Source organism: Cynocephalus volans, chromosome 4 (assembly GCF_027409185.1).
Source record: "Cynocephalus volans isolate mCynVol1 chromosome 4, mCynVol1.pri, whole genome shotgun sequence".
NCBI classification, from domain to species: Eukaryota; Metazoa; Chordata; class Mammalia; order Dermoptera; family Cynocephalidae; genus Cynocephalus; species Cynocephalus volans.
Genome location: NC_084463.1, coordinates 154,306,367 through 154,321,982, shown reverse-complemented (window position 1 = coordinate 154,321,982; position 15,616 = coordinate 154,306,367). Strand labels below are relative to the sequence as shown.

General features: G+C 38.4%; 1 protein-coding gene across 1 annotated transcript; it reads left to right on the top strand.

The window, feature by feature from the left end:
- Positions 1 to 1,212: 1,212 nt before the first annotated feature.
- LOC134376633 (olfactory receptor 5AN6-like) lies at positions 1,213 to 13,835 on the top strand. The gene is made up of 2 exons (XM_063095121.1): positions 1,213 to 2,167; positions 13,684 to 13,835. Exons 1-2 carry the CDS (start codon positions 1,213 to 1,215, stop codon positions 13,833 to 13,835), a joined length of 1,107 nt encoding a protein of 368 aa, XP_062951191.1.
- Positions 13,836 to 15,616: the final 1,781 nt, after the last annotated feature.

Below are 15,616 nucleotides of genomic sequence, written 5' to 3'. Positions count from 1 at the left end.
TGGACAGTTCAAAACTCACTGTGGGAAGGTGGGCGATGGTACTGGATCCTGATCAAGTCACCAGCAAGTTCAGCAGTGAGTGTAGTGGTAGTAGCAGTGGGCCTATTCTGCTCTTCTTCTGAGGAAAGGACACGTCCTGGGTTCCTCTTCTTCAACAACTTTCCATAATCCTCTCAGCTAAGTATCTTAACCTTTACATGAGCTCGAGTCACTCACCATTGTAGGAGAAAAGTCTTTAACTTGAGCACCAAGGATACACTTGAGGGCAATTGAGAATCAAAACAAACAAACAAACAAACAAACAAACAAACAACAACCAAAAAAAAAAAAGCAAAAACGAAAAACAAACAACAGACAGAAAAACTGTATGGAAAAGTGGCAAGTGGTCACAGTTTCCTGGATAAAGGGTTCAGAGATTACAAAAGTTTTTTAAAACTGTCAATGACCACAAGAAGACTAAAAATCACTGTCCTAGAAAATATACCTCATAAATATCTCTGATTTGAGAAAAGAAAAACATGCACCTGCAAGTTGTGAGCATAATGGCTCCTTCATCATCTCTTTTTAACTTCTCAGGAGCCTTTCTAGAGTCATTAAGTCAGTTAAGTCACATCTATTTCTAAGCTGATTCTTGGTACGTCACGTTTCACATCATCCTGCTACATTATTCTTTTATCTCTCCAGGCATTATGAGAAAAGAAAAGCAGTAAGAGAATTATCTATACTCCCTGATTATAAATATATTGAATGTTAGTTTTTGAAGACATTTTATAGAGGACCTACTCCAGCATCGTCATTTTACACAGGAGGCGCAGAATAATTCAGGGGTGTCTCCAAGCATTGAGTGAATGGCAGATCCATGCCTGAGCAATATTGTTCTATTACACCATATAGAGAAATGACAGTATTTTCCTCACTGACCAATCTCCAAAGTCTCATATATTTGCAAAACCTGGCATGAGAAACATAAAATTTTACATGGTATCGTACAAATGATGATTTGCGGTCTTTTGTCCCAGACAGAGTGATAATATTTATCAAAGAGATTTTTAAAGTTACAGTTGTTGATTGTACATGGACAGCACAAGCTAACTCAACCTTGATGACTCAAGATTACATATGTAGCCAGGAGCCTGACTGAAAAAAATTATTTATATTTCCTTTTATTTATGAGAATAAAAATAATTCCTTCTCTGCCCCTTGTCTCAGCAGATGGCACAAAACAAATCTATGGAAGGGGTTGAGAACCACACCTCTGTGGCCATGTTAATTCTCCTGGGACTTTCAGATGAAAAAGAGCTGCAGCTCATCCTCTTTCCAGTCTTTCTGGGCATCTACCTTGGGACTCTCATCTGGAACCTGTGTCTTATCATTGTCATCAAGATCAATTCCAACCTGCACACACCTATGTACCTTTTTCTCAGTTCCCTGTCATTTATAGACGTCTGCTATTCTTCCTCCATCAGCCCAAGGATGCTCTCAGACTTCTTAAGAGATGAGAAAACAATTTCCTTCATGGCCTGTGCCACTCAGTATTTTGTCAGGGCCTGGATGGGTCTGACTGAGTGCTGCCTCTTGGCTGCTATGGCCTATGACCGGTACGTTGCCATAGGTGACCCTCTGCAGTACTCAGCCATCATGGTACCCAGCCGCTGTTGGAAGATGATTGCTGGGGCCTGTGCTAGTGGTTTTCTCAGTAGCTTAGTTCATGTAGTCCCTTGTTTTAATCTCTCCTACTGTGGACCAAATATCATTCAACATTTCTTGTGTGACATAATTCAGGTTATTTCTATATCTTGCTCCAATCCATTCATGTGCCAACTGATTGTTTTCCTGGTAGCTATTTTTGTGGGGTTGGGTTCTTTGTTTGTTATCCTCTTATCATATGCTTTCATTGCAGCTTCCATCCTGAAAATATCTTCAGTTAAAAGAAGTGCCAAGGCCTTCAACACCTGTGTCTCCCATCTGGCTGCTGTGACGCTCTTCTATAGCACAGCCCTCTCTGTGTACATGCATCCTGGCTCTAGCCACTCCATGAAGCACAAGGTGCTGTCCATTTTCTATGTTATCTTTATTCCCCTGTTGAACCCTCTGATCTATAGTCTGAGGAATAAGGATATCAAAACGGCCCTCAAGAGGCTGATAAAGAGGCAACATATTTACTTCAGTAAGAATAACATTTGGGCATCTATTATCACTATAAGGAAGAGGGAAGCAAGCATATGTAAGTGACCTCTTGTAGATCACAAAAATTGGTAGGTAGGGAAAAGTGGGAACCTGGATTCCTTGATTCTTGTTGCCATTGTTTTGAGTTGCCGCCACTAAATGATCTGTTGCAGGTAGCGCCACCAACATTAAATCCCATTTAGAAAGACAGTTTTTGTGATTAGAACTGAGATATATTATACCCTAAAAGTGGTTTGGGGTTTTGAAAACAGAGATGTTGACAGGTACTATATGTAGCAGAATGACAAGACCCCAGGATGCTGCACATCCTGTTCTCTTCTTCACAAATATTCTTGATTTCTTTTATTAATTTTTAACTTTTGAGCCTTTACTTGTATTTCAATAAAAATATAGCCAATTAATGCACAAAATTAGTTATACAATTATTAACAAAATAAAGAAATATTTTATAACTTTGGTCTCAAACAGAAACACAGAAAGAAAGTGTGCGAGTGAGAGAGAGATAGAGAGAGAAAAAGAGAAGGGGAAAGAGAGAAAGAGCAGGAGTGGGACAATATTTGTCTGTGTTTGCTCCCAAATGACTTTGTTTTTCCACCCTACCCTTTGAGCATGTGGAAGGAAGAAATTAGTAAAAAAGGAATGGGAGGAAAGAATGACAGGAGGAAGGAAGCTCTTTTAATTCAATGGTCGGGCATATTCTTTGAGGTTAAAAAGAAGTCATAGTCAGGAATTGCTGCGCATAGGTGGGCCTGGAGCATGCTCCATGGTAACTTTGTAGAGACTGTGCATGACTTAGGAAATGATGGGTGTCATGTGTGTAGTGAGGAAATACCCCTGTCCCAGAAAACCAAATCGCAATACAACAGAAAATATGACATGTTTGAAAAGATTAGCAAAACTCTTTTCTTTTTATAAAAAAAATAAACTCTATTGAGAAATCCTTCAATAAACTAATTTGGAAAAAAGGAGAAAGACTCAAATAAATAAAAACAAAAATGAAAGACAAGTAATCACAACTGGTAACAGAAATACAAGGATCATAAGACACTGCTATACACAATTATATGCCAATAAGTTGGACAACCTAACAGAAATGGATAAATTGTTAGAAATATATGCCTACTAAGACTGAATTACAAAGAAAATGGAAATCTAAATGAGAATAAGGAGATGGAATGTGTAATTTAAATACTCCCATCAGGACAAAATAAAATAAAATGCCCAACAGTGGATGTCTTCATTGTTGAATTCAACCCACCTTTTAAAGAAGTGCTAACATGTGCATGATACCAACATGAATAATGCAAATGTATTTCACAGGGCCTAACACATAGAAATGCTAAGCTTGGGAAAAAGCAGGACACTTTCCCAGGACTAACGTCTCTGTTGTAGATTTTTAAAAAATTGTAACACAACAAAAATGCTCTAAGAGCAATGTCCTGGGTGCAGCTAAATCTTATGATGCAAAAGTACGAAGATTATCTGATTGTTTTTTTTGTAACCACCTATGTTCCTTTTCTGTAACTTTCTTGACTGGAGAATAAAAACAGAGAGAAAAGCTGATCTGGGGCTATTCCCAGGATCTTTCTTCTATTCAACGAATTATTCCTGGGGGTAACCGCTTCGGGCTTCTCACTGCTCAGGAGAAATGGGTTTTGAGTAATCCTTTGCATCTCCATCACCCTGAGAGAGGTGACACTCACATAACTGAATTAAGTAAAGTTGCAGGAAACAAAATCAATGTACAAAAATGAATAGCGTTCTTATACACCAACAAAGAACAAGGAGCAAAAGAAATCGAGAAAGAAAGCTCACTTATAGTAGCTACCAAAGAATAAAATACTTAGGAAAAAAATTAACCAGAGAGATGAAAGAACTCTACAATGACTGCTACAAAACTCTGTTGAAAGGAATTAGAGAGGACACCAAAAATGGAAAGACATTCCTTGTTCATGGGTTGGAAAAATTAATGTGAATGTCCATACTACGAATGGAGACCTACAGATTGAGTGCAATCCACAACAAAATACCAGCAACATTCCTCACCATAATAGAAAAAACAATCCTAAACTTCATATGAAACAACAAAAGAGCCTGAGTAGATAAAGCAATCTGAAAGAGAAAAAATATGGAGCCATTATATTATTTGATATCAAATCACACTTTAAGCTACAGTAACCAACACAGCATGGTACTGGCATAAAAATAGCCACATAGACCAATGGAATAGAATACAGAGCACTGACGTCACCCAAGTTCTTACAGTCAACTGGCCTTTGACAAAGGCTCCAAGAACTTACATTGGGCTTCTTCAGTAAATGGTGCTGGAAAAACTAGGTATCCATGTGTAGAAGAAAAAAACTAGAACTATACCTCTTACCATACACAAAAATCAACTCAAAATGTATTAAAGACTGAAGTAGAAGACCTGAAACTAAAAAATTTCGAGGTGCAAACAAAGGGGAAACACTTCAGGACAGAAGACTAGGCAAACAATTTATGAATAAGAAAGAAAAAGCACAAACAACAAAATAAAAAAATAAATAGAACTATATCAAACTAATAAGCTTTTGCGCAGCAAACGAGACAATCAACAGAGTGTAAAGGCAACCTACAGAATGGGAGAAATTATTTGGAAGCTATCCGTTTCAACAAAAAATTAATATCTAGAAAATAGAAAAAAACTTAAATAAGTTCACACTAAAAATCAAAAGATTCAATAGAAAAATGGGCAAAAGAGCTGAATAGATATTTTTCAAATGAAGAGATACAAACGAACAGCAGTTACATGAAAAAAAGCTCAGCATAACAAATCATCAGGGAAATGCAAATCATAACCACACTGAGATAACATCTCACCCCAGTTAGACTGTCTATAATCAAAAAGAGAATAATAAATTGTTGAAAGAATTTGGAGAAAGTGGAACTCTTCTACACTTTTGGTTGGACTGTAAATTAGTAGAGTCATTACGAAATACATGGAGGTTTCTCAAACAGCTACAGATGCAACTATCATATGATCCAGCATTCCACTCCTGGGAAATCATCATGTCGAAGGGAAACCTTCACTCACATGTTCATTGCAGCTTTATTTACAATAGCCAAGATATGAAACCAAGCTATACATCCATTGACAGATGACTGGATAAGGAAAATATGGTATATATACACAACAGAATACTACTCAGCCATAAAAGGAACAGAATTCTGACATCTGCAGCAACACGGATGAGTTTGGAGAAAGTTATTTTAAGTGAAATAAGCCAGACACAGAAAGAGAATTACCACATATCCTCACTCTAATGTGGGAGCAACAAAATAAAGAATGAATGAATCACAACATAACATTGAACTTTCTGAAGGAGAGAACAGGCTTATAACTACTAGAGGTAGGAAATGGGAGTGGAGGGCTGTTAGGAAGTAATTGGGTAAGGAACACAAGTGTAATTACAATTTGTAATGATGAACATGCTAATAATACGGATTTGATCATCACATACTGTACCAAAATACTGACAGTCGACTCTGTATCCCATAAATAAGTAAAATTTTTAAAAAATGTAGAAAAAGAAAAATAAAGAACAGCTAATACCAATTTTTCTCAAAGTATTCAAAAAAATTCAAGAGGCTGAGTACACTCACATTTTCCAAAACAGGATTATCCCTGAAACAAAGACAAACATAGACACTACAAGAATAAAAAGCTACATGCCAATATCACAGATGAACATAGATGCAAATATCCTCAACAAAATTTTAGCAAACCATATTCAACAGTACTTTAAAAGGACCATTTACTGTGATCAAGTTGGATTTTTCCTTGGATGGAAATATGGTTCAACATGCACAAATCAATAAATGTGATATACCCCATTAACAGAAAAAAAGACAAAAGTGACATGATAATCTCAGTAAACATACAAAACTATTCTTCAAAATTGAACATCTTTTCATGACATAAGATCTCAACACATTAGGCATGGAAGCGATATATCACTGCACAATAAAGACCATATATAACAAGCCCACAGCTAATATATTTAATGGTGAAAAGTTGAAGGCTTTTCCTCTAAGATCAGGAAGGAGAAAAAGATGTGCACTCTCACCACTTGTATTGAATGTAGCACAGGAAGTCCTAGGCAGAGCAATTAGGCCAAAAAGAAATAAAAAGCATTCAAATAGGAAAGGATCAAGTGAAATTATCTCTGATTGCTGACTACATGATGTTATATATAGAAAATTTCAAAGGCTCCACCATAAAATATTATAACTAATGAACAAATACAGTGTAATTTCAGGATAAAAATCAACTTACAAAATTGAGCAGAGGAGAGGCCCAGCCAGAGAGGCCCAAGATCCATGGGCCATCTGCCCTGTGGTGCCAGTGTGTGACCCTGCAGGTAGGCCTCACTGTCACAGCCCGACTCCATCCCAAGCCTGGCTGAGTGCACACCAATCACAGAAGAACCCAGCCATAGAGGCCTAAGATCCATGGAGACCAGGTGCCCTGTGGTGCCAGAACATGCCCCTGTAGGTAGACCCACCACTGCTGCCCGAATCAATCCCCAGCCTGGCCAAGTGAACCAAGCAGAGAAGCGCCCATGTAGAGAGGTCCAAGATCTGCAAAGACTATATGCCCAGAGAGTCACCTCCTGAAAGAGGCCCAAGGCCCAAGGTGACCACGCACCAGAGGCACCAGCGGGCAACCGAGCAGAATCTGAGGCACTGATGCAGCCATGCCAAACTGGCAACCCCAGCAGCATCCTAGCCAGACAACAGTGTCGAACCAGTGGACCATGAAATCCCATGCCACAGTGACTAAACATCAAAGGAAAGATACCAGAAATATGAAAAATCAAGAAAGTACACCACCAAATGGTAATAATTCTCAAGCACTCCTATAGAACAAGAAGCCCTTGAAATGTCTGACAAGGAATTTCAAGTGATCATTCTAAGGAAACTAAATGAGATACAAGAAAACCAAGCTAGACAACACAATGAAATGAGGAAAAGAATATAGGATCTGAAAGAAATGGACAAGGAAATGAATACCCTGAAAAGAAATGTAGCAGAGCTTGCCAAGCTGAAGAATTCATTCAACAAAATAAAAAACACAACAGAGAGTTTAACCAGCAGACTTGCAGAAGCAGAAGAGAGAACTTCTGACCTTGATGATGGGCTTTTTGAAATAACACGGACAGTCAAAAAAAAAAAAAAGAAAGAAAGAAAGAAAGAAAAAAAAAAGAATTAACAACATTGAAGAAAATGTAAGAGAGATATCAGACAACCTTAAGTGCTCAAATATCTGAGACATGGGCCTTCCAGAAGGGGAGGAAAAAGGAGATTGCACTGAAAACATATTCAACAATATAGTTGCAGAAAACTTCCCAGGTATAGGAAAAGACACATATCTTCAGATTCACGAAGCTCAAAGATCCCCAGACAGATTCAACCCAAAAAAGTCTTCTCCAAGACATGTTATAGTCAATTGGCAAAATTCAAAGACAAAGAGAGAACCTTAAAAGCTGCAAGAGAGAATCATCAGGTCACCTATAGGGGAGCCCCAATCAGACTAACATCAGACTTTTCATCACTAACCCTAAAAGCCAGAAAGGAATGGGATGATATATTGAACACAGTAAAAGACAGAAATTGCCAGCCAAGAATACTCTATCCCACAAGGCTATCCTTCTGAAATGAAGGGCAAGTTGTATATTTCTCAGACAAAGAAGTAGTGCAGGAGTTCGCTACCACAAGACCACACTTACAATACATTCTTAAGGGAATACTGGGTTTGGTACCTGAAAAATAAGTATAACTGCCAAAAAAAAACCTTAAGGAAATCAAAACCCACAAGTAAAATTCAAATGCCAACAATGAAGAGAAAAAGAAATGTTTATCTACAACCCAAGGAACAAACAAATACAGAAGACAAACATTAAATCAGAACGAAAGGAACAAAGACACTCAAGACATCCAAACAAAAATTAATGAAATGCTAGGTGTAAATCAACACTTTCCAACAACAACTAGATGCAAAAGAATTAAATTCCCCAGTCAAAAGACACAGACTGGCTGGCTGGATTAAAAAGGGGAAACCAAGTATATGCTGCCTTCAAGAGACCAACCTCACCTATAAAGACTCACATAGACTAAGAGGAAAAAGATGGAAAAAGATTTACCATGCAAACAGAAATGTAAAATGAGCTGGAGTAGCTATTCTTGTCACTGATAAAATACATTTTAACCTAAAAACCATAAAAAGAGATAATGAGGCACACTACGTAATGATAAAAGGATTGATCCATCAAGAACACACAACAGTCATAAATATATATGCACCCAATGTTGGAGCAGCAAGATTTATAAAGCAAACTCTATTAGACCTAAAGAAGGAAATACCACAATAGGAGGCAAACTGAACGGCCCACTAACAATACTGGAAAGTTCATCTAAGAAAAGAATCAGCAGAAAAACACAAGATCTAAATAACACTCTAGACCCATTGGACTTGGCATATATCTACAGAACATTCCATTCAACCACCTCAGAATATTCATTCTTCTCATCAGCACATGGATCATTCTCCAGGATAGATCACATGTTAGGTCACAAATCAAGTCTCAACAAATTCAAAACAATTGGAATTATAACAGGTATTTTTTTCAGACCATGATGAAGTAAAATTAGAAATCAATAACAAATGAAACTCTGAGAACTATACAAACACTTGGAAATTAAACAGCATTCTACTTAATGATGTATGGGTCCAAGAAGAAATCAAACAGGAAATCAAAAAATAACTGAAACTAATGAAGACAATGATACATCATACCAAAACCTATGGGATACTGCAAAAGCAGTACTAAGGGGGAAATTTATTACATTAAATGCTTACTTCAGAAGAATGTAAAGATGGCAAGTGAACAACCTAATACTTCACTTTAAAGAACTAGAAAATAAGAACAATCCAAACCCAAAGTTAGCAGACAGAAAGATGTCATTAAGATCAGAGCAGAACTTAATGACATTGAAACCCAAAAATGATACCAAAAAAATGAATCAAAATTTGGTTATATGAAAAGATAAATAAAATTGACAATCCATTCGCAGGGCTAACTAATAAAAGAAGAGAGAAGACACGGATAACAAAAATTAGAAATAAAAAAGTGATATTGCAGCTGATATATCTGAAATACACGAATCATTTGATACTACTATAAACAGCTATATGCCAACAAATTTGAAAATCTGGAGAAAATAGATAAATTTCTGGACACACGCAAATGACCAAAACTTAGCCAAGAAGATGTAAAAAATCAGACCAGACTAATAACAATAAGAGAGATTGAAGCTGTTATCAGAAGATTCCAAAAAAAAGAAAAGCCCAGGGCCAGATTTATTCACATCAGAATTCTACCAAACATTCAAAGAGTAACTGACACCAATTCTCTACTAATTATTCCAAAAGATTGAAAAAGAACCAATTCCCCAAACTCATTCTATGAAGCAAACTTAACCCTGATATCAAAACCAGGTAAAGATACAAGTAAAAAAGGAAAATTACAGACCAATATCCTTGATGAATATACATTCAAATATCCTCAATAAAATATTGGCTAACAGAATACAGCAACATGTATGCAAAATTATTATACACCACAATCAAGGGAGATTCATCCCAGGGATGCAAGGTTGGTTCAACATACACAAATCAATAAATGTGATACACTGTATCAATAAAATCAAATAATAGGACCATATGATCAACTCTATAGATGCTGGAAAAGCATTTGATAAAATTCAACACTCATTCATTTAAAGACTCTCTATAAGGTAGATGGAAAGTATCTCAATATAATTAAAGCCATTTATGATAAACCCACTGTCAATATAATGTTGAAAAGCTTTCAGCTTTTCCTTTAAGTACAGGAACTAGAAAAGGATGCCCACTCCCACCAATTTTATTCAACATAATGTTGGAAGTACTAGCCCGAGCAACCAGAGAAGAGAAGGAAATAAAGGGAATCCAGATTGGAAAAGATGAAGTCAAACTGTCCCTGTTAGCAGATGACATGATCCTATATATCAAACAGCCTAAAGCCTCAACAAAAAAATTCTTGTAATTGATAAACAATTTTGACAAAGTAGCAGGATACAAATTCAACACACAAAAACCAGTAGTATTTCTATTCTCCAAAAGTGAACATGCAAAAACAAAAATCAATAAAGCTTGTCTATTTACAATAGCCACCCCCAAAAATAAAATATGTAGTGATAGAGTTCACAAAGGATGTGAAAAATCTCTATAATGAGAACTACAAAGCACTGTTGAGAGAAATGAAAGAGGACACAAGAAGATGGAAAGATGTCCCATGCTCCTGGATTAGAAGAATCAACATTGTGAAAATGTCCATACTTCCCAAAGTGATATATGAATTCAATGCAATACACACTAAAATTCCAATGACATTTTTCTCAGAAATGGAAAAATCTATCCAGACATTTATATGGAATGACAAAAGGCCACACATAACGAAAGCAATTCTGAGCAAAATAAATAAATAAATAAATAAATAAATAAATAAATAAATAAATAAATAAATAAATAAAGCTGGAGTCATAACACTACCTGGCCTTAAATTATACTACAAAGTTATAATAACCAAAACAGCATGGTTCTGGCATAAAAACAGACACACTGATCAATGGAATAGAATAGAAAATCCAGAAATCAACCCACACACCTACAGAAATCTGGTCTTTGACAAAGTCACCAAGCCTAAACACTAAGGAACATACTGGCAATTCAGCAAATTCTTCTGGGATATCTGGATATCCATAAGCAGGAGAATGAAACTAGATTATACCTGCCACTATATACTAAAATCAACTCCAAATGAATTAAAGACTTAAATATACACCCTGAAACAATAAAACTTCTTAAAGAAAACAGGAGAAACACTTCAGGAAGTAGGACTGGGCACAGACTTCATGAATACACCTCCAAAGGAAAAATAAATAAAAGGGATTATATCAAACTAAAAATCTTCTATTAACAGAGTTAAAGGACAACCAACAGAGTGGGAGAAAATACTTGCAAAATATACATCTGACAAAAGATTAATACCCAGAGTATGCAAGGAACTCAAACAACTTTACCATAGAAAAACAAGTAACCTAATTAAAAAATGGGCAAAAGAGCTAAATAGGCTTTTCTCAAAGGAAGATATACAGATGGCCAACAAACCACATGAAAAAATGCTCAACATCACTCAGCATTCAGAAATGCAAATTAAAACCACATTGAGATACCATCTCACCCCACTTAGGATGGCTGATATCCAAAAGACTGTGAATGATACATGCTGTAAAGGTTGCAAGAAAATGGAACTCTCATACACTGTTGGTGGGATTGCAAAATGGTGCAGTCTCTTTGGAAAATGGTATGGAGGCTATTCAAACTATTGCAGATAGATCTACCATATGACCCAGCTACCCCACTGTTGGGAATATACCCAGAGGAATGGAAAACATGAAGTCAAAGCTGTACCTGTTCTCCAATGTTCTTTGCAACACCCTTTACAGTAGCTAAGTGTTGGAACCAGCCCAAATGTGCATCATCAGATGAGTGGATATGGAAAACGTGGTATAGCTACACATTGGAATACTACTGTGCAATAAAAAAGAATGAAATACTGTCATTTGCAAAAACATAGATGGACCTAGAGACAATTATTTAAAGTGAAACAAGTCAGGCACAGAAAGAGAAATATCATATGTCCTCATTTATGTGTGGGAGCTTAAAAAAATAAATACACAAATAACCTGGGGTGGGGGAGGGAAGGATACACAACAATTACAATTCCTTGAAGTTGATATGGCAAGAGAACTGAAAGGAAGTTGTTGGGAGGGAGGGGGGAGAGAGGAGGATGGAGGGAGGTTTCAGTAATGGGCCACAATAATCAACCACATTGTATATTGACAAAATAAAATTAAATTAATAAAACTCAGTAGAAATTCTATACATTAACAATGATGTATCTATGAAAGCAATTAAGAAAAAAATTCAATTTACAGTAGCATAAAAAATGTTTAGGGATAAATTTTTTAAAACGAAATAAAAGATCTGTATACTGAAAGCTATAAAGCATTAATGAAAGGAATTGAAGTGGAAACAAATAAATGGAAAGTCATCCCATGTTTATGAATTGGAAAAGTTAGTATTGTTAAAACATTTATACTACCTGTATTAGTTCGTTTCTGTTTCTTATAACAAAATACATGGTACTAGGTGATTTATAGAGAAAAAAAATATTCCTTACAATTTTGAAGCTTGGTAAGATCAAAGTCCAGGGAATTCTTCTAGTGGTGGTGACCGTGACACAAGGTGTCACAATGCAAGGTGATGGAAGCACAGAGAGAGACTCTCATGTGCTCAGCTTTTAAAACAATAAGAACCATGCCCGTGACCACCATTAAACTATCAGCTTTATAAATTCTTCAAGACCCTGCCTTTCACTTTTTATAATAGGATTTCCCACTCTCAACAGTTAAAACAGGTTTTAAGCTTCATTGTGTTGGGTGGCGGGAAGTTTATTGCACTGCACTTTCCAAGGAATTCAAGAAATTGAATGCTACCTGTTCAAAAAAACCAATGTTATTTTTCACAGAAAAAAAAAACAAAACAATTCTAACATTTGTATGAAACCATAAAAGGCCAAAAAAGCCAAACAATCTTGACTAAAATGGACAAAGCTGGAGACATTACACTTTCCAATTTCAAAATATGTTACAGAACCCAACCATAAAATTCACTTAATAGTTACATGTCATTATTGGTTCTGTCCAGTTCAAATCAGTGTTGGTAAGTAAGGAAAGGAGCCAGGCAATTGGTTTGAGGCAAGCTTTAATGGAAGCACTCTCGGGTGAGGTTCTGTGGCTGTCAAGGGAGTGAGGCCAGATAATTCTCGCCCTTGGTAGATACAAACAGGTATTTATAAGGGAGGGCTGTTGGTGGGTTTTTTGCCCACATATGGTATGGAATTGAGCAGGGCTGAGTTTCTGATTCCCGCCTTCAGGGGAGGGTAAAGGGGTGGAGGGGTGCAGTTAACAAGATGGAGGCTGGTGGGGTTAACAAGATGGAGGCTCTGTTGCTACTTTGTTGCTGCCTTCCGGTCCCCCCAGTCCCATTGGCCCAAAATTGCAACCTTTTTGTTGTTATAGAGCGATGACTCAGATCTGTCTACTTCCTGCTGAGTAAGGGGCATCATAGGGGCTGTCGGAAGTGGGCACGTGGAAGTAAGAGTGGGGAGAAACTGGTTGATGGATACCCTAGTCACTTCTCAAATTTGTTCCTGAATGAAGCAAAGGAGACAAGGGACTGCAGTTAAAAATATCCCGAAAATAAGGAGTGGGCTTAGTTCACGGAGTAGCCGAGTGTTTAATGGGTTTTGCCACCAATGATGTGAGGTAGGGTCTCTTGGGTGGTACCAGGTCAGAAGGGCCTCACGAACTTTGGTGAGAGTGTGGAGATTGGTTTTGACCATGCCTGTTTCATTGATGTAGTAACAGCATTCTTTGTTGAGGAACATGCAGGTGCCACCTCTATCCGCAGTGAGGAGGTCCAAGGTGCATTGGTTCTTTAGGGCTATTCGAGCTACCGATGTGATCTGGCACTGCAGGGAGGCTAGAGACTCCGCTGTGGCCTCAATAGCCACCTGGAGTCTTTTGGAAATGTCCCTGTGGAATCTACAGAGTGGAGAAGAGCCCCTATGCCTGGCTCCATGGCCACGGGGTAAGAGGCCAGAGAGACCCAGAGGACTAGGGGGAGAAAAGCTGCATGTTTTTGTTTTTCTGGGGGATTAACTAGGACAATAATTTTGGCCTGGCTATAAACAGTGAGCTGTGGGACCAATGAAACAAGCTGGCAAAAGAGGGAGGCAGAGGCATTGAGAGACTTGGAGAGGGTGCCATTGCACCAAAAGAAAACTGCAATGGAGGCAAGTTGGCTGGTGGCATTTGGTTGGATTGTATTGCAAAGAGAGGAATTAGGGGAAGAGTAGAAGAAGGGCAAAATTGGAGCTTGGGGGTTAGTAAACAAGTGAATGTTTTGGAGAAAGGGTGAAAACCCCTGAGGAGTTGGAGTGGGAGTGGATAGATTAAATGGGCCAGGAAGGGGGACAGCCACCAATGGGGATTTACCTAAAGCCGCACACAGAATGCAGTGAGACAAGTTACCCATGCCACAAAGGTTGGTGATAGTGACACCCTGTTGAATGAGCTTTACCCAGGAGAAGACGTCTTGACCTAGATGAGGGCCAAGCTGCAGGTATTCTTGGAGGAGTTGCTCCTGTGCCAGGATAACACTAGTCTGGTTACTGAGAACAGAAAAGACCTGAGGGATGACCTGTGTGTAGGCCCTGTAAATGTTAAGGGAAGTGGCGGGGTAAGACTGGAAGGGCCAACGGTACAGTTTGGCATTGACTCCAGTGGCCCAGCCATCATCCCATGGGTCTGGAATTGTTAAATAATAGGTGTTTCTTCTGTTAGAGGTGAGGCAGTACTGGGCCCATTTGGTACCTGCAATATCCAGCTGGGCGGTGTGCATTGTGCAATAATGATAAAGGGCAACCACCATTAGTTTGAACCCAGTAAGTGTGGCAGTTGTAATGTGTTTGGTCATAAACAAAACAGATAGTGGGGTTTGAGCTTCCTCATGGGGCAGAGTTAAAAGCGGGGATAGAGAAATTAACTGAGTACTGGCATCCCTGCAGTTGGCAGTCAGTAGTAGAAATAAGTCTGGCATGGGTCTGATGATTGATCTTCCAGGTTTCTGGTAAACAAAACTGATATCTGTACCCTGAATCAGTAGCAGTGGGACTAAGAGACAGGGTCAGGAGGAGAATGGTGATGTGATAGCTGAACCCGGGTAGGCCCCAAGGGCTGGGCTGTCCATACATCTTGGGAGGGGGCCTCAGAGAGGGGGTGCTCAACTTTGGAAAGGTGTACCCAGGGATGGTGTCCCAGGAGTTTTGCAGCTGTAAGTGTGGTTAGAACCACTGTGTAGGGACCAGTCCACCTGGGCTGTAGGGTTTTTGGATATGGTTCTTTTAGTAAGATGCCATCCCCTCGGGTTAAAGCCTGGAGAGTATCCACATTGGGGCCCACAGGGGTGGGAGTAATTGAGTCAGCATGAGCCCACAAAAGGGCCCTTAAAAGGGTTAGGTAGGGTAGGTAGGATAAAAGGGGCGGGGGTGAGGCCGGAAAGTTGTGGGTCAGCAGAAAGGGCCATCCATAGAGGAATTCAAAAGGGCTGGGGCCTGATGGTTCCTTAGGGGTGGTCCTAAGCATTATAAGTGCCAACGGGAGGAGGGTTAGCCAAGATAAGTGGGTCCTGAGGGAAAGTTTTGTAAGATGTTCCTTGAGA